General features: G+C 39.9%; 4 protein-coding genes and 1 long non-coding RNA gene across 11 annotated transcripts in view; 3 read left to right on the top strand and 2 right to left on the bottom strand.

The window, feature by feature from the left end:
* Positions 1-5,311, top strand: part of emid1 (EMI domain containing 1) — a 59,849-nt gene extending 54,538 nt beyond the window's left edge. The window contains exons 13-17 of one of the 3 annotated variants that reach the window (XM_031308817.2): positions 11-55; positions 299-343; positions 523-534; positions 2,517-2,601; positions 4,029-5,311. In XM_031308817.2, the coding sequence (XP_031164677.1) occupies positions 11-55; positions 299-343; positions 523-534; positions 2,517-2,601; positions 4,029-4,162 (321 nt within the window). In that variant the 3' untranslated portion in view covers positions 4,163-5,311. Of the gene's footprint in view, positions 1-10; positions 56-298; positions 344-522; positions 535-2,516; positions 2,602-2,779; positions 2,871-4,028 lie in introns of all 3 variants that reach the window. The other 2 variants (XM_031308818.2, XM_031308819.2) reach the window with 2 other exon arrangements.
* rhbdd3 (rhomboid domain containing 3) lies at positions 5,300-8,693 on the bottom strand. The gene is made up of 5 exons (XM_031308821.1): positions 8,216-8,693; positions 7,708-8,091; positions 6,291-6,417; positions 5,939-6,193; positions 5,300-5,803 (listed from the first exon to the last, which is right to left on the bottom strand). The coding sequence occupies exons 1-5, from the start codon at positions 8,376-8,378 to the stop codon at positions 5,635-5,637; spliced, it is 1,098 nt and encodes a 365-aa protein (XP_031164681.1). The 5' UTR covers positions 8,379-8,693; the 3' UTR covers positions 5,300-5,634.
* A 1,927-nt stretch (positions 8,694-10,620) lies between these two features.
* On the top strand, positions 10,621-19,014 carry ewsr1b (EWS RNA-binding protein 1b). Of its 5 annotated transcripts, none has more exons than XM_031308814.2 (15): positions 10,621-10,710; positions 11,223-11,262; positions 11,375-11,429; positions 11,745-11,889; positions 12,269-12,464; positions 12,555-12,814; positions 12,907-13,060; positions 16,340-16,377; positions 16,967-16,996; positions 17,100-17,215; positions 17,308-17,437; positions 17,545-17,655; positions 17,950-18,076; positions 18,167-18,523; positions 18,715-18,984. In XM_031308814.2, the coding sequence occupies exons 1-15, from the start codon at positions 10,695-10,697 to the stop codon at positions 18,749-18,751; spliced, it is 1,812 nt and encodes a 603-aa protein (XP_031164674.1). In that variant the 5' UTR covers positions 10,621-10,694; the 3' UTR covers positions 18,752-18,984. The 5 variants fall into 5 exon arrangements, with proteins under 5 accessions (XP_031164674.1, XP_031164671.1, XP_031164672.1 ...); XM_031308811.2 differs by having other exon boundaries at positions 10,622-10,710; positions 11,742-11,889; positions 18,715-19,014; XM_031308812.2 differs by having other exon boundaries at positions 10,622-10,710; positions 11,742-11,889; positions 16,343-16,377.
* The window catches only part of LOC116056610, a 16,785-nt gene continuing 6,800 nt past the window's right edge, over positions 14,819-24,803 (bottom strand). Inside the window, exon 3 of the long non-coding RNA XR_004106617.1 lies at positions 14,819-14,964. This is a non-coding gene — a long non-coding RNA (uncharacterized LOC116056610). The remainder of the gene's footprint in view (positions 14,965-24,803) is intronic.
* Positions 22,092-24,803, top strand: part of gas2l1 (growth arrest-specific 2 like 1) — a 23,247-nt gene continuing 20,535 nt past the window's right edge. Inside the window, exon 1 of the mRNA XM_031308801.2 lies at positions 22,092-23,330. Coding sequence (XP_031164661.1) covers positions 22,629-23,330 — 702 coding nt within the window. The 5' untranslated portion in view covers positions 22,092-22,628. The remainder of the gene's footprint in view (positions 23,331-24,803) is intronic.

The raw sequence follows: 24,803 nt of genomic DNA, 5'->3' as shown, positions 1-24,803 counted from the left end.
TTTTTTTCAGGGTCCTTTAGGTTACCCAGGAGAGAGGGGCTTCAGAGGCGAGCCGGTAAGCCATCTCTACCCTGCTGCCTTGATGATTAGTAAACAAGCGTAGGGGGGGAAACATCAACACATGTCTTAGCTGGTTATGTTACTGTAAACTACGATAACCAGCAGCACTACAAATCACACTGACCAGTGACAACACAGTCTCTGGGAGAATGAGCTCATTCTGTCTGGGTAAACTGCTGCACTGCTTTCATTAATGTTTTGAAGTCAACTTTGTTCTGTTGGTAATATTTCTTCACAGGGATCACCGGGTCCCAAGGGAGAGCCAGGAGAGAAGGGCTTGCCGGTAAGAAAGTAGTTGGTGGTAGTTCACAGTTCACATGGTGACACAGGGCCTAGACACGAGGGGTTAACCTTTAGTTAGAAGATTTAACAAATAAACTTAAGATTCCTTTGTTGAACATTAAATATTTCCTCTGTGTCTGTCTAACCCGTATTTTTCTTTTACCTCTCTCATTTTACAAGAGCAATATAAATGTAAGCTATATTTTATTTATTTATGTCATTTCGTGTTCACTTTGCAATGCAATGGATCTATTCTGTAACCTAAATCAAGTCTAACCATGACCCACATCTCAGGGTCTGGTTATGATCTACAACCACCATGTTTATGGCTGTGATTGGCCACAAAGTGGTGTTCATCTCTTTTTCTGTCAAGTCCACACTTTTCTCCCAGTCGATAGTCATAAAGTGTTTTACATTTGTTGTTTCTGTTGAGTATATATGTGATTTTAGCTGTCGATCTGTCTGTAATTTTGTGTGTGAAGTCTTGGTGTTAATGTGTTTTTGTTTTTGTTGGTCCTTGGGGTGTGCTCTGGACTGCTGTCCCCTGTCACGACACTGTCCTCTTGACCCTAAAGCTGTCTGACTCCCTCTGCAAGCTACTGTCCCCATGGCTACCTTTCACAGTCACCTTTTCAGCATCTGACTTTGGCATATACATGGAAATATATAAAATACAAAAAGCAATGTCGATCTTGAAACGACAACAAGCACCAGCTCTCTGACTGAGTGAAATAATGTAGAATATAGTAAAAATCCCTCTAGAAGCAAAGTTTTGATAATTTTCTTTGAATTTGGCTGTATTTGTTTGATTTTACGGACTTCAAAATGTTTCAATGAACCAAAAAGCAAATGTGCGAAATGTATATGCCAAATCACTCCATATGTGTCAGTGGTGGGTCCTGTTGGGTTTAGAAGTGTTGTGCTCTGATGTGAGTGGAGTGGATACAGCTATCCTCCTCTTTTACCCCACAATGCAACCTTGCATGATTTCACCTTTAAGTACCACATAAACTTTCTTTCCTGGATGTGAAAATTAACTACAGAATGCATCTAATGAGTGAAATAACACAGTGTCGTTGAAACAGAAATAAGGCAAAGTAGCTCTGAATTGTTTTTTGGGGGGGATTAATTCTTTATTAACAAGACAAAGAGTCTCTGGCCATGCTAGTTGCTCTGTTAGGCTATATCGTAATGTCAGCATGCTAACATGTTCAAAATGACAATGTTAACCGCTAATGATTAGCAGATATTTTTACCATGTTTGCCATCTTAGCATCTGCTAATTAGCACTAAACACAAAGTACAGCTGAGGCTGATGGGGAATGTCTTTAGTTTTGCAGGTATTAGATCATTTGACCTGATGATGGCACTAGAACAGAAAGATCACAACATCACAATTCATCCTGACCATCCATACCAACATTTCAGTCTGAACCAAAGTGGTTATTAAAATAAATGTAATCAGTAGGCCTAATTGTATGAATCAGTAAAACTTTGCCTTTTTTCTTCACACATGAAGTATGCCATTGGTTTGTGTTACTAATCAGAGCAGTTCGCTCACCTGGGCACCAAAAGCTTCAGCTATTCTCTGCATGCCTTCTTTTGTGATGGTGATGCTTTCAGCTGCCTCTGTCTGCTTTACTTCTCTTGTTCTCTCCTTTTGTCATTTTTGAAGGTTTGACTCATAAAGCCATTGCCTTATCCTTTCACAAAAGACAAATAAATTAGATTTTAGTGTAAATCTATACAGGCTTCATTCTGTCAGGTAACATTGTGACCACAGTGTTAAGAATGAAAGCTGTGGCGCTGAAAATACTTGCCTGGCTTAACTGCTACCCAACAAAAGGAATGCAGATGGCATGATCAAATCTAAATCCTGGGAGAGTGTAATCCAGTTGTGTTATGTCACCAAAATCAGGCTGGTCTGTAACATGCATGCTGATGTTGCCCAGCCCAGCATGGCAGAGATTGACTTCATATAGCAGCATGGCCAGAGAATGAGGGAGATACAGAGAAATACAGGGAACAGATATGTCTGAGAGTGCTGGGCAGATGTGTGGACTGTATTAACCTTCTAACTGCTGAATTGTATTGAGAGGAAAAATGACTTGCATCTTGGCGAGCAGTTCTTTGGCTTGTGCTCCTTACCTTGACAGCTGTATCTATCTTCACAGGGGGACGGAATACATCAGATCAGAGAGGCGCTGAAGATCTTAGCCGAGAGGGTTTTAATCCTTGAGACTATGATCGGTATTCATGGTGAGTAGGAGGCCTGAGGCAGGGTCAGCTTTAGGCAGGGATCAAAGGTGGGGGGGCAAAAACTCCCACCGTACCTCATTGCTGGGACAGGGAGTGGGAACAGTCGCGAGCAGCCCCAGGACTCAGGCTGGTGTTTCCACCCCCTCACACAGTCCCCCCTGTCACTGCTCTCTAATAGGACATTAGCTTGCAGATGTTCCACGACTTGCAGGCAGACCTTGAGCTTCTGGCTCGCAGGGTGACGCTGCTGGAGGCTATCATCTGGCCAGGTAACGCTGAGACATCCTCACCCACAGCTCTGCCGGCCCTCACTGACCTTTTTGACAAGTTCTAGAAAGTCTTGATCAGGTGTTAGAGGCATTAAATTACCACTTGTTACTGAACTGCTGAATGTTGATCTAGTCACTGAAAAGCAGATGTATTCTTATGTATGAATTGTTTTGGTTGTAGCACAGATATTACTTTAAAGGCCCTGAAATCTATTTACTCAATCACATGACTTACTTCACATGATATATTTCTGTATTTGTGCATTTGTTCTGTGTGCTTCTGACTGGTTGATGCCACAAACTTCCAAGCACCTATCATGGTTTAAGCAACATTTGAATCAAAATTCAGATGACGGTTTACTTGTTTGTTTGCTGATGTCGCCAGCACTGTCAATCAAATGTGATCAAACCACACCCACACGGTCCTGCTGAAGCACATTAATAAACTCAACACATTAAATGAACAATACAGATAGATAGTTTTTTTTTACTTCAACTTTGATTGTTGTTATTTAGTCATGAATGTTATTAAGAAAAACTAGGATTTGAAACTTGAAAAAGTTTTCAGGGGCTTTAATCTTTTCTATAATAATTTTGCTTTGTAGATTAATGTGTACCAATGGATGTGAAGTATGTTAATATAGCCAGTAGTGCTGCAATTATTAGTCAATGAAATGATAAGTCAAATGATAACTTCATTATCACTTTTGATAATCAATGAATTGTTTAAGTCATATAGCCTGCAAAAATGCCAAAATACCTGGTTTTGGTTTTTAAAATCTGAGGATTTGCTGCTTTGTATCCTTGAAATTTTATATCTTTGAATTTTATAGATGAGACAATTAATCTAAAGGGGTAAAAAATAGACAAACTTCTACAATAATAATATTTAAATAATCACTGCAGCTCTACTAGCCAGATGCACGTCCTTTACAGCAGAAGGATTTGATAAATCCCTCAAACATTCTGACTAGTTAGTTGATTCATAATTTTGATATAAAAACTGGGCAACTGGTGTCCTAAATAAGAACCCACTCATGACACCTCCAGGTTAACAGCTACATCAGAGTAGACTTGGATTAGGACTACAGAGTGCACATGACCACACACACTGATGGACAGGGAGGCCCCGTTCCAACTGCTGTCTTTCTTCAACAGAGCCTGATCTAGGGTCTGGGGATGGACCGTTTGGCACAGCCTCCCCTAGTTTCTACAGAGATAAGCGAGCAGGTGCGCTTCCATATCGACTTGCTTCTCCTCTGTCCTCCAACACCAAGGTTCGAGGGAAGTAGCTCCCCCGCTCACCCTGAGGATCACAGGCTGGGTTGACTCCCCCTCCTATAGGTCTCATCGGCACTCAACAGATTTAGACCTTATCTGATACGCTCTCTGGGCTTTACCGTAAGATTTAGGATGGGGAACACCTCAGGGAAACTCCACTGATACTCCACAATGCCCTCCATCTGGAACCTGAGAACTAGTTTGACCCCCACCCATCGCCATAACCAAACATTTATCTTTACATAACATAACACACCCAGCAGCTCCTTCTGTGTCTCATTTCTTTGGCTACAGAAATAAAGCCTCAGAATAAAGATGTTCACTATTTGAAAAAAGGAAAATTGAAATCGTCTGTGGTGCTCCTTGAGCTACAAACAGTTCTGGACAATAAGGGCAATTTAGAGTAATCAATTAAAGGAGGAATCAGATGTGAGAAAATAGACTGGATTTGCGTTTGTACTGCTTTCACAATGTCACTGCAATCTGAAGAGATTCCACTATTTAAGTAAACTGAGCATGTACAGTTTGCAGGACACAAGTACACAAACAAACCTCTTCTTGTATTCATTTTGTTGTACTTCTATCTATATTGTTTAACTCAATGTTATGTAGTGCACTAAAAAGATGAAGTCATCTCTACTCTAACAGAGATGTGTTGCTAACAGTGGTTTGTAGTTTTCTGGTGTGAGTGTTTTCTCCCTTTCAAGTATACACTGATAAAGTGATTTAATATGCAATGGTATATTTACATTTAATACTGTATGTGCAAAAAAAACGCAAAGTTGGATTTGGTGGCATATCAACGGAGGTTGTATCCTGGAAACAAATAATGTTCAAATGAAAGCAACTATGCAAACTGGCTGTCAATTTCAAGACATTTAACACACACAGAGGAAATAGCAAAACTGTTAATGGAACTTGAACATATTTTACCACTGTTAATGGCTTAAACTGTCCTGATGAAAATCCTTTTTTTCCATCTTATATCAAACTTATTGTGAAACTATTTAAAATGATCAATTGTATCTTATTTTGTATGCTGTTGTGTATCCATTTCATATTTCATTCAACATCTTTTTCTTGCAAATGTGTTACTGTGTTCAGATAATCCTGTTAAGATGATTGGTGTAATAAAATAATGTTCATTGTTTGTTTTTTAACATGTCCCCTGTATTTATTTGTGTTACAACAGTATTCATTAAACGTGATTACAGCATAAATAAATGACATCCACTCTCTTCAATGTACATTTTATGTGCAGATACAAAAATGGTCTCCAACGCACTCAAGTTTGCATCTACACTTGATTAGATTCCCAGTCATGGAAAAAGAATAACTCAGTTCTTCCTCTCCCTATGAATTCTAATTTACAAGTAGCCCACAGGGAAAAACTAATATTAAAGCTCAGCAAAACCCAAGCATAATGTAAGTTCAGTTTACTGCACAAGAGCAAACACTGTTAAGTCCAGGAGTGTGAGGTCGTCTACGTACTCTCCGGCAGCAGAGGGCTCTTCCCTTTTGATACCACCACCGCCTGTTCTCCGACGCCGTCATCAATGAGCAGAGAAATGGCGCCATCTAACTGTTTTGAGGCTGCTAACGCCAGTACAGCTTTCTCTGTGGGGAAGCCCATCTTCTCCAGCTGCTGGAGTCTGAAAGGAAACATTGGTCTTTTAGTAAATATATACTCAAAATCATAAATAAAACGGTATTAGGGAATAATGTGAGAAATCTTACAAACATCTATCCATTCACAAAACAACACGATATATTACATTACTACTAACCGCAGAGAGGAAACTGATGATTTGGGCACCTCCACTTTCGCATCAGGGTTGTCAGGAGCATCCTGTAATGATGCCAGTATTCCTGCCCTTAGCATTTGTTCCTCCAACCCCTCGGCCTCTGACAGTGCAGCAAACTCTTTCATTATCCAGGCAGGCGCTGGATCCACCCATGGGTGGGGGTTCAAAACAGATGGATCCCTCATAGGGGGAGCAGCTGCCTGATCTCCAGGCATCATCTGAGAAAGTGATCTAGATCTGTGACAACCGATGAAGTTCAGATGATGAAATCTGCATGCAGGCGGTGAGTGTGAATATTCAGTAAGACTTTTGATGTAAATGAGATGAATCACACCTCTGTGAGGTAGTGTAGGTGGGCAATCTGAACCTGGCTGAAGTGCGAACATACAGCCAATCAGGAATGAAGTCCAAGACCCTGACCTCCTCCAGCTCCTGTAACATCCCAATGAAGGGCTGGTGATCTGAGAGGTACATTAAGTATTTTAAAAAAGACTTGACAGAGAACCATTGTGTTTATATGGAAATATGCTTCATCAGATAGAGTTGGTGGGGGTGGGTTAACTTTAGTTCAAACCCTCAGCAACAAATCACACACCCAGACTATGGGTCAAAACATACACAAACATTTCGAGGAATAAACTATTATTAGGAAAGTTATTAGTCATGGTAAATAAATACTGTAAAAAACACGAAAAGGGCTGCATTTAAATGTGTTATCAAACAGGTCTTCTGAATTACTGATACAGCTGTTTCGATACCGATACGAGTGTCAGAATGCCTCTGATACTGCCTAAAATGCTGGTATCAGTGAGTATGCTTGTCTATGCACTGATCCGATACCACGTAATTTAGCCCAGAAAAAAACTACCTTAAATTAGTTTATTTACGTTTTTTTCCATTATGACTGACTGTCAAACTAGATAATACAATAAAGTTTAACAATGATCATATCAACCATACAGGGTTAGTAGTATACAGTTGTAAATAATAATTAATTATATATATATATATATATATGGGTCACTCCATTCCACTCCATTATAGACAGAATACCAGCTGAGATCAGTTGTATTGTTTTTTTAACCAGGGCAGCAGTTTTCAGATTACATGATGTGCTTACATAATTGCAAAAGGGTTCTCCAATGTTTTCCAATGATATCAGATTAGTAAACAGAATGTGCCTTTGGAACATTGGATGAATGGTTGCTGATAATGGGCAATGTAGATATTGCATTAAAGATCAGCCACTTCGAGAACCCCTTTTTTTCTGTAATGGAAATTTCTAAGTGACCCCAAACTTTTGACTGGTAGTGTGTGTATATATATATATATATATATATATATATATATATATATATATATATATATATATATATATATATATATATATATATATTCTTTTCTTTTTTCTTTTTTAAATGCACTGGTATGGGAAACTGGTATCGGGAAGGAAAAAATGGTAACAGAACATCTCTAGTGGCTGATTAGACCTCTGCTCAGTTTAAAGTTGGGCTATGCTGGGAATTATATTAGGTCAATCTCTATGTAATAATAGGAATGGAATATGTGTGAGTTGTCTCAAGAATACAAGTTCAACAACACAGAAAAGGAAGACAGATGGCAAAGTCTGTGCACACCCACACAGTCCTCAGTAGAGGTCTAATCAAGCTTCTAAAAAGCAGAATATGTGTTTGTTGGAAGAATATATTTTGGTACAAGCATCAAATGCCTTTATAAACAGGAAAGGATACAGTTGTGTCCGATGAATATTGTGCAGAAGTTAAGCAGGGCAGGTGTCCCGGGCAGCAGCAGCAGACCCATCAGCAGAAGAAGCCAGGGGAGAAACCAGACTGGCAAACACCTCAGCAGCCTCCTCTGTGCCACTTGACGACAATGCGCTGCAAACAGAGCAAGTTGGATTGCAGAGTAACCACAGATCCGACTCGCCTCACCCCCACCGACAAAGAGGACCAGGGTGTAAAGAAGAGGTAATATGGTCATTGTCAGGATGGAGAGGGCGAGGAAGGCGACAGTTCCCCAGCGACGCTCCTGACACGGCCCAACCAACAGCAGAAAAGCAACACTAACCAGCAGAGAGGGCAGCTCATCATGACTGAAAGCATACAGGAACACATCTGAGGAGGAGAAAAAGAGTTAGGTGAGAAAATAGTTTTGATTTGAACACTGAAATATGAGATTTGCATGTAAATCCATTAACGGCTTATGATACAGTTAGTATAATATAGTACAATAAGTTACCTCTGACCCTTGGGAAGTCTCCACCTGGACCTAAGCTGAGACTTGCCTGGACACCAACAGCATACATCAGCAGTATGAGTGTTATCAAAAAAGATGTCCCCAGACAGAATCCAGGGCGATCTGACCCAAACCAAAACCATACTGACGATATACGATGGAGCATTATTTAGGATTAGCTGTAGTTTCTCCACTCACTTGTGCTTTTGTGCCATAATTCTGGTAAAGAAGCATCTGTTTGTAATCATAACAAGCACAACGTCTTGCAAAAATGAAAGGGGTACAGATAACCCTATTTATTTCTCACAATATTGAGTGTGGGAGCTGGAGTCTACGGCATAAATCCACAACAGTAACGTTGTACAGCGAGCCTGCGAGTGTAACTGCTATTCTAAAATTAAAATAACTAGTTCCTCAATACGCGAATTATACGTGTATTTAAATAAGACAATTAAAACATTCATAGCGCTATGGCTGTGGATAACCACTTCCGCACTACGTTACGTCTAGTAACCAACAGACAGTTGGCAAACTAGCTAGAGTAAATGCGTCGTACCGCCACCTACTGGACCCACTGTCACAGTTTGCATTAAAAAAAAAAAAACAAATTCACACTGGTACCGACTGGTACAATAAACCTTTCGGCTTGTCTTGTGGAAACTGAATCATATGACTTGTTCTTGGTCCGTTTACGTTTGTTTCATCGTTTGAACAACGAAACGAACAAACGGAAATAGAGTTTTTTTTTTTTCCGATATTTCCGTTTTTGGTTTCTGATTTCAAAAATGACAAAAGGGAGAAAACCAAACTCAAATAACGATCTGATTTCGGTTTTAGCAAATTCCTTTTATTACGAGCGTGTGTGACCCGGAAGTATAATTTCAAAATAAAAGCCAAGCGTATAGAATGCATGGATGTAAGAGAAAGGCCTTTCTGTAATGCTAACTATATGTTATAACTATTGTTACACCAGTGTAACATTAGAAAAACATAAATAAACTAGGCTGATGACAGCATGTTAGGAACAGTAGCAACTACATTTGATTGAGGTTTAACATTGTGCATTGATCTACACATTTCATAAGTGCATTGGGACAGTACAGATACTAATACAGTTTAATCTTATTGTGTGTGCAGAGTTGTCACTGTTTGCACTATATATGTTTTATATTACAGTAATAATGTATTTAATAAGATTTAACCCTAATAGATCATGTTGTTTCCCATTTCTACCAGCAGGTGGCAGGATGAGTGTTTTTCTTATATACTGTCTATGGTATTTACAGTAAACCATAGACTGCATCTTGTTAACTGTTAGATTACATGCTAACAATTCCAGGTTATTGATAGAGATGTATTTAATGGTTTTTCTTTTAATTTGGTATGTTTATGGTTTATTGGCAATAGTTATGTACAGAATACTTTGTATTTATATATATTTTCACAACCACATAACTATATGGAAAGATAAACAAATGATCACGTGGCAATAATTAAAGGACAATTGAAAAATAGAGCCATTTGTTATCAGAGTGATACCTGCATGCCCCTCTGTTCTAACTCTGCTGTCAGCTTTTTAGCAGCTCTGACAACAAACTCACATCATAACATCATATTGTAATGATGCACTACGTAGCTGTATACTGTGTGATCAGTGTTTTAGGAGTTTACTGCATGAGCTGTTGTCTAAGACTGAAACATTATAAGCACAGCTTGTACTTAAAACTTAAAATCCTCACATTTTAGAAACTGGAAATGATCAAAACAGTTCTGTCAATCAACTAAGTGTTTAATCGTCTAATCATTTTAGCTGTACTTGTAGGTCTGTTGTTGGGTAGTTATATTTTATAAACTGCATGTGTAAAAGCTGTCAGAATAATGTAGTGAACTAAAAAGTACAATATTTCTCTTGTAGTGTAGTGGAGTAGAAGTAGAAAGTAGCATGAAAAGAAAAGAGTAAAGTACCTCAAATTTGTACTTAAAGAGCTCATATTATGCTTATGTACTTAGTTACATTCCAACACTGCCTCACACTGTTCTTTTGAACCATCTGTAAATATGAATAACTTGTGTTGGAATCATATGACTAGTTCTAGTGCTGAAACAATTAATAGGGTAATTGACATGTCAATGGACAGAAAAAAAATATTTTGATAATAGATTCAGTGTTTAAGGCAATTATCAAAAAAGTCAAAAATTCTCTGGATCCAGCTTCTTAAATGTGAGGATTTGCTGGTTTTCTCTGTTTTATGTGATAGTAAATTGAGTATATTTGAATGTAGAACTGTTGGTCAGACAAAACAAGTAGTGTAGGTAACAGACAGTAGTGAAGGTAGTAACGACCATAGATGTAGAACAATATGGTAACGACACTGTTCCCGCAGGGGCTCGTATATCTCGCGATATTTTGTGTTTCCTGCGAAGAGAAAAACGTTTCTCCAGCAGCCAACCTTCTCCAGTCGTCTTGTACAGGCACACTAAAATGGCGTCAGCTCCGGGTGAGATGAGAATTGTGATCTTTTATACAGATTTTGATCAATTTGTGTTATTTAAGTTAAGCAATTAAGTGGTTGTATTTATTTTAGAAGAGATTGAGCCGACATAATCCGTCTTTTCGGTTTATATCATATAAAATATCTGTTAGCGTTTCCTAGCGCTAGGCACAAGGCCTAACGTTAGTTATGTTAGCTCATCGAGTCCTTGCGGTATTTTCTACCGGATGGATTTATTTTTCTTCTTCTACATACTGAGGTTGATAATGGAAGCCATATTACCAAATGTATCAAACATTGTTTTAATGCACGTGTCTATAATTCTTACTTGCCTTAGTTCGTTGTGAAGCATCGTCTTGAATGGCTTAACGTTAACTAGCTAGCTACATTGTGTAGCTAGTTGAATGGTGGCGACCTAACGACGGGCGTGCTGCTATCATTAGCTAGCTGCTCGCGCGCAAAGAATGTTTTGTTCGATGGCTCAGTCTTCAGCTAACCAACACGTGCCTTTTCTTTAGCAGATTACAGCTCCTACAGTCAGACCACTGCTCAGCAGGGGTAAGAGTCTTCAATTACCTTACTAAAGTGATTGAATGTGATGTTTCTATATATTTGAGTGTGCATGGAGTGTGTCTTCTGATTGCTAAAACCTTAATTTGTGTTTCTATAGGTATGCATCTTATGCTGCCCAGCCCTCACAAAGCTATGGACAGTCTGCAGCACAGGTGAGAGTTAACATACATAGTGGGGTAAACCAGTTGTGTATTATTTGTGCTGGGCTAGTGGTTTATTGTGATTTGTAATAGGCTAGATCGATGTCATTAACTTTGTGGATTATTTAAAAGACTTTGTTGATGTAAATACACAAATATAAACCACCTCGCACATTCTGCTTGCAACAGTTGGAGTAAACTAGGAACAGGATGTAGTATCAATATGTTGAATGTCTTTTTAAGCATAAAATAAGACTCGGTGAGACTTAATTTTCAGTTGATGTTTATACTACCTAGCAGTTAAATCAAGCTCTTCTTTTTCAGCAGAGCTATGGTCAACAGAATTATGGATCATACGCCCAACCTGCTGCTGCTGATGGCACTTACACCCAGACAACACCTGCCGCTGCAGGCTACACTCAGCAGCAGCAGCAACAACAGTATGGGTCCTCGTACACCCAGCCAGCAGCAGGTCAGTTGTTAAAATAGGAACCGTTGCTCATTTTGATGTAGTTCTGCTTGGAACTACATGCAATGGGTGGTTTTGGACAGAACAAAACTGAGCCACAAGCAAATTGGGGATAGAGTGGTATTTCTTTTAAAAGAGCATAATTCCTGGTTGAAATGAAATGTACATGTAAGTAATCTGCTTACACTGCACATGCAAATCTGACCTGTTTAATGGTAAAAACCTGAACAATTAATTTTTAAGCTTGGAGTTGACTTATCAGGTTTGTCTGCAGCCAAAGACTACCCTTAAAGTCTAATTGATCATAATGTTAACTTAGAAATCCCCTCAAATGTTAACTTTATGATTGTCACCCAAAGAGTTTTAATTTGTTTTCTCACAGCTGGCTATCCTGCTGCCCAGTCGACCACTCATGCCTACTCCCAGTCAACCCAGGGTTATGGAGCCAGTGGTTATGACAGTACTCCTGCTGCTGCTGCTCCAGCTGCCTCCCAGTCTTACGGCTCTCAGCCAGGGTATACTGCCCAGTCTGCCTACCCTGGTTATGGCCAGCAGGCTGCTCCCACTGCACCGCAGAGGTATGTACCCCTATGCTAGTAACCAAATAACAAGTGAATTCCACAAGAACATTCTCATAATTTCACTCAATACTGTTTTTTGTCGATCAGTTACAATGCTAGCAGCCAGCCAGCCGCTTACAACCAAAGTAGTTACTCCCAGCCAGCAGCATATGGCCAGCAACAGTCAGGCTACCAGGCCGCACAGGCAAGCTACGGTCAGCAGCAGGGGTACCAGCAGCAGTCCCAGCAGCAGTCCCAGGCTCCTCCTGCTTACCCTCCTCAGGCTTCTGGTTCCTATGGGCAGCCTCCAGCCAACCAGTACAGTCAACAGGGTGGACCTCCCAGTTACAACCAGTCCAACCATTACAGTAAGCTTCGCTCACCCTTGAATGTGGTTTTCTGTTCTTCATTGGTACAGTTCAGTTTGTCACTTTGATGTATTTATGCTCATGTTTTGTAGATAATTACAGACAGGATGGCCAGGGTGGAGGTTCTGGTTACTCTGGCTCTGAGTCTTCAAGGTATTCTGGGTCAGGGGAGAACCGAGGCAGGGACGGCTTTGATCGAGGTGGAATGATGCATCGGGGCCGTGGAGGCATGGGCCGTGGCATGGGGTAAGTGTCTTTCCTTAGCACTTAACCTCCTCATGTATTTTGACTCTACAGGTCCTGTGGCCACTTGGGGCAGGGCTGAGACGAGGCCCAGCAAAACTGGAATAATCAGTTGGAATAATCCAGGTTAATACCAACAATTTATGCAACTTTATTCTCTTATAAGAAGGTTGTGATTTATCAGCAGTCAATGCTGATAAATTATGAGTTTTCACATAATTCCTAAGGCCTCTGAAGGGAAGATGTAGTACATGCCAACATTGTCTGCAGTCGTAGCTGTTGTCATCCAGTTTCTCTCAGCCCTGCCTCTAATTTTGCCAAAGGTAAGAAAAAGGTTTCTCCAATTTTTAATCTAAGTTTCATCAGACCTGTACACTAACATTTAAGTTGAACAGCTTTAATCCGAGAACATCGTTTGATTATGAGCCAATATCAATGTTTTAGGATAACTGAGTTGCATATTCACAATTGGTCAGGGAATGTTATATAATCGTATTACAAGAATATCTTATCTACACATTATCAAAATGATAGTGGGTTAAGGAAGGTTCAAACACTGTCTCAGTATCAGCAGGACCCTTCTTAAACCAGTTTCTCACTATAGTGCATCATTCCCTGTAGAGTGACCCACTTACACATGCAAAGAATGCAATTAGAAGTTGTATAAATCATGAGTTAGAAGATTTTTTTTCCCCCCAAATTATTGGGATGATGGAGTCCTTTACTAAAATGTTTTGTCCTGCAAGACCTTACAACATAACGTTTACACTAAAACGAATTCATAAATACACATGGGCCACATGCAGTATATTCTGTTGCATTTCAAATACACAATTTCCAAGTGCTGTATTTGGGTAAATATTTTTTCTCTTAAGGGGTTTTCCCCCTTTTTTTTCTTTTTTTTTTTTTAACATGAATACATTCGCAGGTGTTATCAGTTTATGGTTGGGTTTTGTAAGGCTGTCACTGGCAATAAGTATTTGTCATTTGACTGGCCTGATGAAGTAATGCCAAAAATGAAAAATTGCACCATACAAATAAAGTAATGCATGATAATGGTACTTCAAGACCTCGGTAATAAATTGCATCAATTACAAGAAAAAAAACAAGGAACTACTTTCTCTCAGATGTTCTGCTTGTAGCTCTAACATTTGCCCTAAAAGATGATCAAAATGTATCACTCATCTATACTACCAAAATAAGTCGTTTTTTGTGGTCAGTGTCTCAATATCAATTAAAGCTAAAATGTATCAGTGGAAACTGTAAACTTTTTTTATTTAGGTTCAACAACATTGAGAGCACATTTGATACAAATCACGCTTAGTTGTCTGTGTATACAGACATACTATATTTTTTTTCCACTGTAATAATAAGTACTTTAGGGATTGTCTTAGTGCATATATGTTCAGGAAATTGATTTTGGTGTAGTGTGATACACTCAGCCTTACTACAAGTAATGGCATTAAGATGTATTATATTTTTTGTATTGTATGTTGGTGTGTATCCATCGTGATAGTGAAATTAGAACTCCATTGAGCGGGTCCATGACACATTTATTCTGGTCCCCTTAATAAAGTGCCATTGCTCTTGATGCAGATTTGGCATTTGAACAGTTTGTTCACTCTTAGTGCACATTGTCTGCTATTCTCTGTAGCCAAAAAGGGTTTGACCCAACCCCAAATCGGAACTCGCATTCAGTTCCCCTGAAAAGGAATTAAAAAGGTTACCAAGAGGGTGTTGAGGTGAACAGAGGTGGTACTGTACATTTGTTTTGGTTAAGATCGGTCATCACTGCTGTATAACTAAAAGATGAGAGAGATGAGTTTGGGTTCCCAAATACTACAGAGGCACTCTGCAATATAAATCTTTGACATGACAGATTTTCATTTTTAGGGTTTGGGATAGTTCTTTCCCCAAACCTTGAACAATCAGTTTGGGGTCAAAAATTGCACTTGAATCATCAGCTGTTATTTCAGGATTATTATTATTATTATTATTATTATTATTATAATATATTTTTTTTAATTTTTTTTTTTAATATAAGAACGTATGTACCTTTCTGGTACATCAGTCTAAATATTTTTAAATAGGTCTGCATGACTTGTTTTGGTGCAGGGAATACATATTTACACACAAACGCACGTATTTAGACATTTTAGTCAGTTTTAGATGATATAGGACTATAATCGAAGACTGGTTAAAAAAAAAAGAATGCATTAACAAATTGTGTGTATATATATATATATATATATATATATATATATATATATATATATATATATATATATATATATATATATATATATATATATATATATATAAAAATCCTAAATACACCAGAGTTAGCGTAGGTGTTTTTATAGTAAAATTTTAGCTTTGCACATGTATATTTTGTATGTTCTGGGGGGAGTGGGCACATATTGTCATTTTGAAATGTTCTAACTTGTTTTTGTGGTTTGGAATTCAACTGTTTCATCACATTCTTTTGATCACTTTTTAACATGCTTTGTCACATTTATACCGTACAGGTAACAGTGAGAGCCATTTAAAACCATCTATTCTCTAAAAAAGTATCTGTACAGAGTCGCCAGCTTAAGCAGCAGGAGGGAGCTAAAACAAAGATTCGGGGTCTGCCTTTTTTCAAGAACTGAGGATGGTGGTTTTTATAAGCATGATGGGTATATAAATTGACCTGGAAGTCTTTGTTTTTGATTTAACCTAACCCTGGTAACACTGTTAACATTTTTGGGTTTTTGTTTAACAATTGTATAATTGTAAATACTTTTTTTTTTTTTTTACCTGGTGAATGTGATCACCTCTTACTCTTGTCAAATTTCAGATGCATTGTCTATTTTTTACACTTGTACCTATCTGAGTCAGCTATAACCTTTTGTTAAACTGTTATTTGGCTGTTGGCTTGTTTCTGGGTAAACCTATGAATGCCATCAATGCATCTGAAATATTTTTACCTGTGTACAAATGTTTGGGTTTTGTCACATTTTCAAAAGCAGTGAAAATGTTAGTCATTCATTATTTTTGCACAAATGTATCCACTACTGAAAACTGTCACTGAAGTTGTACTCAGCTAGCTAAGGAATGGCACATAGTTAATACTCTTATCCCCTCGATTCAATTGTGTATTTATAATTTTGGGAAGTTTTTAGTTGCTGTTGGGCTAGTTAGAATGTTTTGATTACTCCCTCAATCAAGCACTTTGCTCGAGCCATGGAAGTGGCTGTAAAAGGGAAGTCGCCTTCATATCTCCATTTATTCCCCCCCTAGCAGCGCTGGAGACAGAGGTGGCTTCAGTAAGCCTGGTGGTAAGTTAACGAGTATTACACTGGTTAGTCCTTTCAAAGCCTTAAACTTTTTGAGCAAATATGCTTCAAATATTGATGTGTCTTACATTGTGGTTTACAAAATTTATTTACATGAACACATCTGAAAATATTGGAATTTTTTTCAATGCCTGAGACCATTTTCTCTGGGGTACTTGGTATAATTCAGTCACTGCTTATGGTTCGACAATGAGTTTTTGACAGGTTAATGACAAATTTCCATTCAAATGTGTGTTACTGCTTTTAACAAATCATGAGCCGAGTTCCTGGGTTGTTGTTTTTTTTGAGGATTTCTTACTGGTCTAAGAGGCTTTTCAAATGACACACAATTATTTGCCAAAGGGTCTGAGGTTCTATTTTCAATTCAGTATATCACTTTGTGAGAATTGTGGTGTACCATAAGGTGCCATTTTCAACTTCCCAATATGGCTGGCGGCGTCTATAAGGGAGTGTTATATGGTTATATGGGTTATCTTTTGTAGTACTCCTTAGGTGTTGTACACTGAACTTCAGTTGCACACACTGACTTTTCTCAATCTGTTTCTCTCGCCCTCGATTGATGGGACTACAGGACCTATGAACAGCGATGAGCGTGAAACTGGTGAGTAGTCACACTAGACCCCTTATTACTCATTTATTAAATACGTTTCTTTGAAGTATTTTACTGATTTATTTATTTTTTTTTTTAAACGCATTGGTTGTAGGACGCCCTGAAGAGCAGGATGACTCTGAGAACAGCACAATCTACATCACAGGATTGACTGAGAAGGCTAACCTGGAGGAGATGGCTGAATTCTTTAAACATGTTGGCCCGATCAGGGTAAACATAGTTCATAACTCTACATGTTGGTGTAAGCAAAACTAATGTGGAAACTAAATGAAACCTTTTTTTTTTTTTTTTTTTTGGACCAGATTAACCGCAGACTTGGCCAGCCTGCCATTAACATATACACAGACAAGGACTCAGGAAAGCCCAAGGGAGATGCCACCCTATCCTATGAGGAGCCAGTCTGTGCCAAAGCAGCTGTAGAGCATTTTGATGGTGCGTTTTAATGACTGTGCGCACATCAGACCTGAACATATTTGCATATATAAACTAAATGTTCCTTCAACTAATAATTTTGAATGGTTGTTTCTTTTTAATTTTAGGAAAGGAGTTCCAAGGCCGAAGGCTTAAGGTGTCCATGGCACGCCGTAAGCCCATGATGGGTGGAATGAGGGGTGGCATGCCCATGCGAGATGGCATGATGGGCCGTGGAGGTAAATGTCATCAGTATTAGTTAGTGTTAAATCTATTTTAGAACATGTTCACACTATTCTTCACGGTCAGGTTCTTATGTGATCTGACGTCTCCATAAAATGCCTAGCTTCCGACTCCACAAGAAACCACTTGCTTCAAATGACAAACTTGCAGAACATTTCAACCCTGTAGCATATCAAAGCTGTCCTGCAGTAAATAATTGACAGCCAATTGCATCCTAGTTGCTTAGACCGCAGAAAAAAGTAATGGGAGTACAGACATACAATTTTAAAAACTGTCAATTTTCTTCTCAGGTATGATGGGCCGTGGAGGTGACCGTGGCGGGTTCATGCCACGTGGTGGTCCTCGTGGTATGGGCAGAGGTGGACCCACAGGGGGCAACATGCAGCAGAGAGCTGGGGACTGGGAGTGTCCTAACCCGTATGTATTACTTCATAGTGCAGTGTCTTCTCTGATGCCTTTTTGTACCAAAGATTAGTTTATATATATTTTAATGGTCTGTGTTCCCAGGGGTTGTGGTAACCAGAACTTTGCCTGGAGGATGGAGTGTAACCAATGCAAAGCCCCCAAGCCAGAAGGGTTGGGCGGTGGCCCTCCCTTCCCCCCTGGAGGTGACAGAGGCAGAGGGGGAATGGGAATGCGTGGAGGCAGAGGTATGGACCGTGGTGGGCCGGCAGGAGCCGGAGGCCCTGGTGGCCCTGGAGGTTTCCGTGGAGGTTGGGGAGGCGACCGTGGTGGATTCAGAGGACGTGGTGGAATGGACAGGGGAGGTTTCCGAGGGGCCGGGCGTGGAGGACCACCCATGGACCGAATGGGTGGCAGAGGTGGAAGAGGAATGGGCCCACCAGGTGGCAAGATGGATATGAGGTAGGATTAAGACTCCTTTACCAAATATGTTTTATTGCCTTTTCCCTCAAGTAATTATAGGATTGTGGACCATATAAATTGTTAGAATTTTTGAAGCAAATTAATGCAAACTCTGACCAGAATATAGGTGTGGAAACCAGACGGCAAATATGTCACTCACTACATTTCTGTTATCTTGCTTTATTTTTTAGGGACCATCGCCAGGAGCGCAGGGAGCGACCCTACTGATGGAGAACTTCTTGACTGTTCCTCTTGTGGAATTTGATTTTTAAAATAAAAAATTTTAATTTATGATTCCATATTTCGATGGTTATAGAACTGCTTTCAAACATCCTGTGCAGTTTCATTGAACTTGTTTCCATTTTTTTTTTTTTAGTTTACCCATGTTTATGCCACATCTTGTATTGTGCACGTCTTGTTTTTGTTTTTTTAAATATGCTGATTAGGTTTGACATTGTGTTGTAAAATGCGTTTATTTTCTCATTTGTTTACATAATTGCTTCCCCTTTCCCATAACTGGCTATTGTATTATGACTAATTTGGGAAATAAAATTTTACTGATTTGATGAGTTGTGGGCTTTACTCAACTTTACAAAATGGATTTCTACAGGAAAATCTATAATGCAAATGTATTAATAGTTTCTTTTTAAATTATAGATGGTGTAGAGGAGTTGCTGTTTCAAGTCATTGATGTTTTTAGGATCTGTACAGCGGTTTATGAAAGCATTCACATGACTTAGTCAAGACTTGTTCCACCACAGATAATGATTTAGCTCTGCTGAAGCCGTATTACACTTTGATCTGTGACGACTTTCAGAAGGATCAAACGTCTCTCCCTGGAGGCCTAAGTAGTGGAACACATTTTAGGCTGCCCCAATAAAAGCAACCCCCATCATTATGTACTTGCCCTGGTTGAGTAACCTGAGAAATGATTTCTATTCTTATTACATATCCTAAGAGCGTTTAAGGGTATTAGTTTGTTTGAGTGCATTGGCTATCTGGCACTTCTAGACCCAAAATAATGCACTACTTATTTTTTACTTTAAATGTCTTGTCCATATATGGAGCACATCTGCAGGTCTTAATGGCTGCTGCTGTTACTTTTCTTGCCAATAGGTGGTGCAGTTTGAACAGAAACTGGTGCTACAGTTCTGACAGATGATACTGGCTGGGCCTGGTTTCTGGCATCGCATCAATGTCACCATCTCTTTGTTCACACAAAACACTGAAGGGACAGACCTGCAGTAGCATTCAGGACTTGTTAGTCTTTGTTTTAGAAGTCTAATTATTATTTTAGTTTACCCTTTAGATTTAAGTCAAACAGTCTTAAATTGGCAGTAACTTATTTTCTGCTTTCCATGACTTACTGCTAAGTTTCCCATTTTAACTTCAGTCAGGGTCTTGTTACTTTTTTTTTTAATTGAGCAGTATTCCCTATAACGCAGTCAAGTTTATTAAGCGTTATTAATCACAGATGTCAATCTTTGGCACATTTTATTTTTAACACATGGCAAACACATGGCTATTAAAACTATGTATGAAAACTCTTTTCATACACCTATTGGGTTACCACTAGCCTGTAGGATTCTGTCAAAATAACCTGGTGAGATGTACATCCTTTGCAGTATTTTCTAGTTTGACACTTTCACACTTTTTTTTTTTTTTGAAAAAACATTGTTCTTCATTGTTATTTGGTCAATAGGTAATTTTCTTACCAAACACTTAAACAGCTCACAGCTTTGCACATTAGAAGTGGTCTCACTTCACAATGTTGTTATTGACAGGATACAGTAGTCAAGGCTCATGTCTGGGGGGTTTTGTTTTTAAACTTAGGGCGCTCTAAGTTATCCCTTGGGAGAAACCTTGTCACAGCTGACATCTTAAAGTGCTTCTCATTTGCTGTGGCCAGTTGTTCGTGTGGATTAATAGAGTGCTGAATTCTCTCCCTCTCTCTTTCCTGACAGAAAAGCTGATTCATCCAGGCCCAGAAAATGATCTCATCAACCCCCACCTTCTCCTTCCCTCTCTCTCTCTCTCCGTCTTTTCCTCTCTATCTCTCTTCCGCCTCCTCCCTTCCTTTCTTTCTCTCTCTCTTTCTTAAACAGACACATCCCTCTTTTTAAATGAAAACAAGCCCTCCTTATTGGCAGTGGGCTTCGCTTAAATTCAAACAGTCACACAGTATAGTACATGAGCCGCTCCGAAAGATTGTTAAGGGGACATTAGATGGTGGAAATTACTTTTAAAGTTTAAGTTTTTGAACATACATATTTCAGGTATATTTACATACAGTTGAAGAGTTGAAGTTGTATATGAAAAATAAGGGTTCATGTGTGTCCCAATGACTTTTAAAATAAGTGTTCATATATATAATTGACATAACCTTATAAACAAGTTTATTGAAACATTAAAACATTTGAGTTTGTATTAAAAACACCTTATGATTCAGTTAAAAATGTGATTGTAAGGCCACCCTTTTGTTTAGAGTTAAATTACAGACAGTGTCTTTAAACTCCCAAGCATGTTTGCTTGATGTTTTTCAAAATTTTAACACACCCCATAAAACCTGAAAAACAGGTCTTTTGCACCAAAGTTTGACCCAAATTTCAAACCTCACGTTGAGCTGTAAACCCATTAGTCCTCGACAGTATCACAGCATGTCTGTTTTTGCATTCTCATCTATTTTGGTATCTTACATGTCTCTTGAGTTAATGTAACACTGAAGTAGCACTAACGGAAGCCCTGTTATCTTGTACTGTATATGACAGACACATTTTCTATTATGCACACAGATAATCATGTGCTCTTGAATTTGCTACTTGGTCTTGTGCTCTGTTTACAGCCTACTTGACTAGACTGTATAACACTGTTTACTGTATATCTCTCACTATCTCTCTTTACAATCCCCAATCTCCTGCTGTTTCAGGATTTGCTGATCTGCCTTTCCTCCCCAGGTGTGACATCTTTGACTTGTGCAGTAGCTACCTCCGTTAAACTATCACACATTAGAAACCCTACAAGAGATTTAGATACGGTTGTTAAAGCTAAACTAACATATGCATTAATCGTTGGGTAAGATGAGGCAGTTGGAAGGGCAATTCTTGCACTAAGCAGAGTTGGTGTCTCGTGATGCTGAGATGCAAGCTTTATTGGCCTTTTATCACTTTAGGCTATTTGTAAAGAGACCACACAGAGACTTCATTATGAAGCATGCTTATGTGTTAAATATATTTCTCATTTTCTTACAGAGTAAAACGTCTTAAACAGTCAAGACCATCATAAACTCATGAATGAGAGATTAGCTTACTATAGAATAAATATCCCTGACAGTATTGTACTTTACGGTAGGCTACTTTATACTCTTCTATGCTTATTTGACAACTGTAATTAATAGTTACTTTGCAGATTCAGACATATGATCAACAAATAAAATATGATGCATTATTAATCCAGCATTATATAAAGTGCTCTTGTCACAGTTTTAAAGTGTGTATGCTGATTTGGTGAACATGGGGTTAAGTTTTCCTCCTCTGCCGAGCCTTGATCCCTCATAATGGGATGTGCCACCGAGTCGCTCTGCTGGTCTAAGCTACAGCAGGTCAACATATTCAGTGCAAGAGGCGGGACTATATGCAGGGAAGATGAGCTGTGGACTCAGTGCTGTTCTGTGGTCTTGATTACATCGATGAGGAGCTGACTGACCGCCACACAGACATGGTCACACGTGGATTTTTGTGGGTGAGAGGACCCACTGCCCACCGGGTGGATTAACGGATCGTCGCATGGGTGTGTATCGGCGTCCCGGACTGCTCCACTCTCCTTCTCACTCCGGGACCCGGCGATGCGCTCTTTAAAGGAAACGGGTTTTGCAGAGACATCCGGAAAACGCATCCATGCGCCACGGCCAGTCTGCATCCCGATATGTCTCTGACATCACAAAGCCTGGTTTCAAGGAGCTCCCATAAGAAACCAGATATGCAATCCGGAATGGGTGCGTCAACACGGTTATTTTGCGGATGACGCTTTGGAGTGCAGTTGTGCAATGAGACAATTTGGAATTATTAAATAGACTTTATTGGTAGGCGGCAACACAAAATTCGACAACATGGCTGATCAGAGCAACATCCAGTCCTCCGCCTCCAAGAGTATCCGGCCTTTTAAATCCAGCGAAGAATACCTGTATGCCATGAAGGAGGATCTGGCTGAATGGCTGAACACCCTGTACGATTTGGATATCACTGCGGACACCTTTATGGATGGGCTGGGGACGGGCTGTGCCCTCTGTCGGCACGCCAACAACGTCAACCGCGCCGCGCAGGACTTCCAGCTGGAGTACCCGGAGGCTGCAAACTCCATGAAGGTGCCATCTAAAGATGTGGTCTTTCAGTCACGCAATGTTGTTCCTGGCTCGTTCGTGGCGCGGGACAATGTGTCCAATTTCATCAGCTGGTGCAGGCAGGAGCTCTGGATCAAGGACGTCCTCATGTTTGAGACAAATGACTTGGTGGAGAGATGCAACGAGAAGAATTTTGTTCTGTGTCTCCTTGAGGTGGCGCGACGTGGGTCCAAGTTTGGCATGTTGGCCCCCATGTTGATCCAGTTGGAGGAGGAGATCGAGGAGGAGATCCGGGACCAGGAGAGCCTGCGGATTGATGCAGGGGAGCCAGTTGAGCAGAGCCCTCCCAGCAGGTGTTTCAGTCGGAAGGAGAGCAGTCAGAGTGTGGAGGATGAAGATGAACCTGATCCAGAGCCGTTCATCTGGCCGCAGAAGAGGGTTTTATGTGACATGCGCAACTTGGATGAGTTGGTGAGTTGGAACGATATTACCACAAGCGTCTGTAGCCTATATTAGTACCCTGATATAACTACTCGGAATAACCCAATTTGACTTCATATAATGTGTCATACCTGCATGATGATTCACACAAGTCATCATAGATCTTACAGCTCAATTTTCACACAAGTTAATCATCACTACTCATATCACATGCGTGAAATAGGCCTACAGTATAAATACAGTCTCCCACAGGCTTCTTACCCTCTGTCCTTGTTCAGAACGGAATATCATCCAGTGTGTTTGAGAAGTGTCAAAAGTAAAGCACCCTCTCTGAAAATATCATACCAGTGCTATGATGGACAAGCTAAATGAAAGAGGCTGAAGATGGTTGCCACCACTGTAGAGGCAGAGTTGACAACAATAATACACCAGAAATTAGTTGACCTGTGACCTTTCAGAGAAAGCAAGAATTTGGTGTCAAACACACACTGACCCAACAGGTCTCTGAAAGGTCACAGGTCCTTAGTGTATTCTTGTTGTCAGCTCTGCCTCTACGGTGTTGGCAATCATCTTCAGCCTCTTTCATTTAGCTTGTCCATCAAGAATAGTCAAAACAATATCCTACAGGCAAGAAAGATTCTTAATCATACTGCTTCTGCAGCTCCTTTACCTACACATCTAAAAATGTCCCTTTTGACAGTTTGGTTCTAATACATTCCCTCTCCTGTGGAGTCCAAACCATCCATTCTTGTCATTTGTCCTGTTGAACTGGCTGACCTTTGCCAGGGCCTGCCTGACACCAGCCAAATGTCTTGTTAGGGCGAAGCTAATGAGCAGACAGAAGACAGACCAGTGTTTGGGTTGTGAGTGGGGGAGACGTTGATATTTTCATGTTGATGAAGAGAACAATGTCCGTCTTTGGCACCAAAGATGTGAGGGGCAGCAGAGAGGGAGGAGGGGAGACAGTCACACTCATGCTGGTCAGGCAGCAGAGCAGAGCGGCTCCAGTGTGACCTCCACAGACAGAAATAGGAGAGCATGTGGCTGAGGATGTGCGCTGTTCGTATCCAGACTGTCTGAGTCCGCACTCTCTCACTCATATGACTAGTGAGTAGTGAGGATTAAACAAGCAGACTGCATTATCCGGGCAAAAAGATCCCAGGAAAGCTACAGAGCGTATGTCTGTCTTTCCTTTTCTGTCATCTGCACTGACACATCCCTCAGCAGTCGGACAGTGACCATCAGACGCTTTTGACTTGACTGATTTAGGAAGTGGCATTCCCAGTCATCGTGTCTGGTGAGTAAAATCTCTTCCACCATCCCTGTCAACCTTAGAAAACTGCTTGCATGCAAGCTGCACAGAACAGCCCACATCAGCAACATGAGGCTCTTCAACCGAGAAACCACAGTGGTACTAAGATGAGAGGCCGCAATATTAAAATAGTACAGGATTACGAAGGGTAGTTGTACCAACACATCCTGTCTAATGGCTTCAGCTGTTTG

Source organism: Sander lucioperca, chromosome 2 (genome assembly GCF_008315115.2).
Source record: "Sander lucioperca isolate FBNREF2018 chromosome 2, SLUC_FBN_1.2, whole genome shotgun sequence".
Lineage (NCBI taxonomy): Eukaryota > Metazoa > Chordata > Actinopteri > Perciformes > Percidae > Sander > Sander lucioperca.
The sequence above is the reverse complement of the archived record's forward strand: the minus strand, read 5'-3'. Positions and strand labels throughout refer to the sequence as shown.

Bases quoted from the DNA above. Each gene is read 5' to 3' on its own strand.
- rhbdd3 (XM_031308821.1), bottom strand. From the start codon at position 8,378: ATGCTCCATCGTATATCGTCAGTATGGTTTTGGTTTGGGTCAGATCGC. The intron at 6,418-7,707 runs GTATCCTTTCCT...TGTACCTCTCAG, and splicing joins AATATTCATCGGACACAACT to ATCACCAGCCCTTCATTGGG. The intron at 6,194-6,290 runs GTGTGATTCATC...CGGTTGTCACAG, and splicing joins ACCTACACTACCTCACAGAG to ATCTAGATCACTTTCTCAGA.
- ewsr1b (XM_031308811.2), top strand. The intron at 12,815-12,906 runs GTAAGCTTCGCT...CATGTTTTGTAG, and splicing joins CAACCAGTCCAACCATTACA to ATAATTACAGACAGGATGGC. The intron at 16,378-16,966 runs GTAAGTTAACGA...ATGGGACTACAG, and splicing joins TGGCTTCAGTAAGCCTGGTG to GACCTATGAACAGCGATGAG.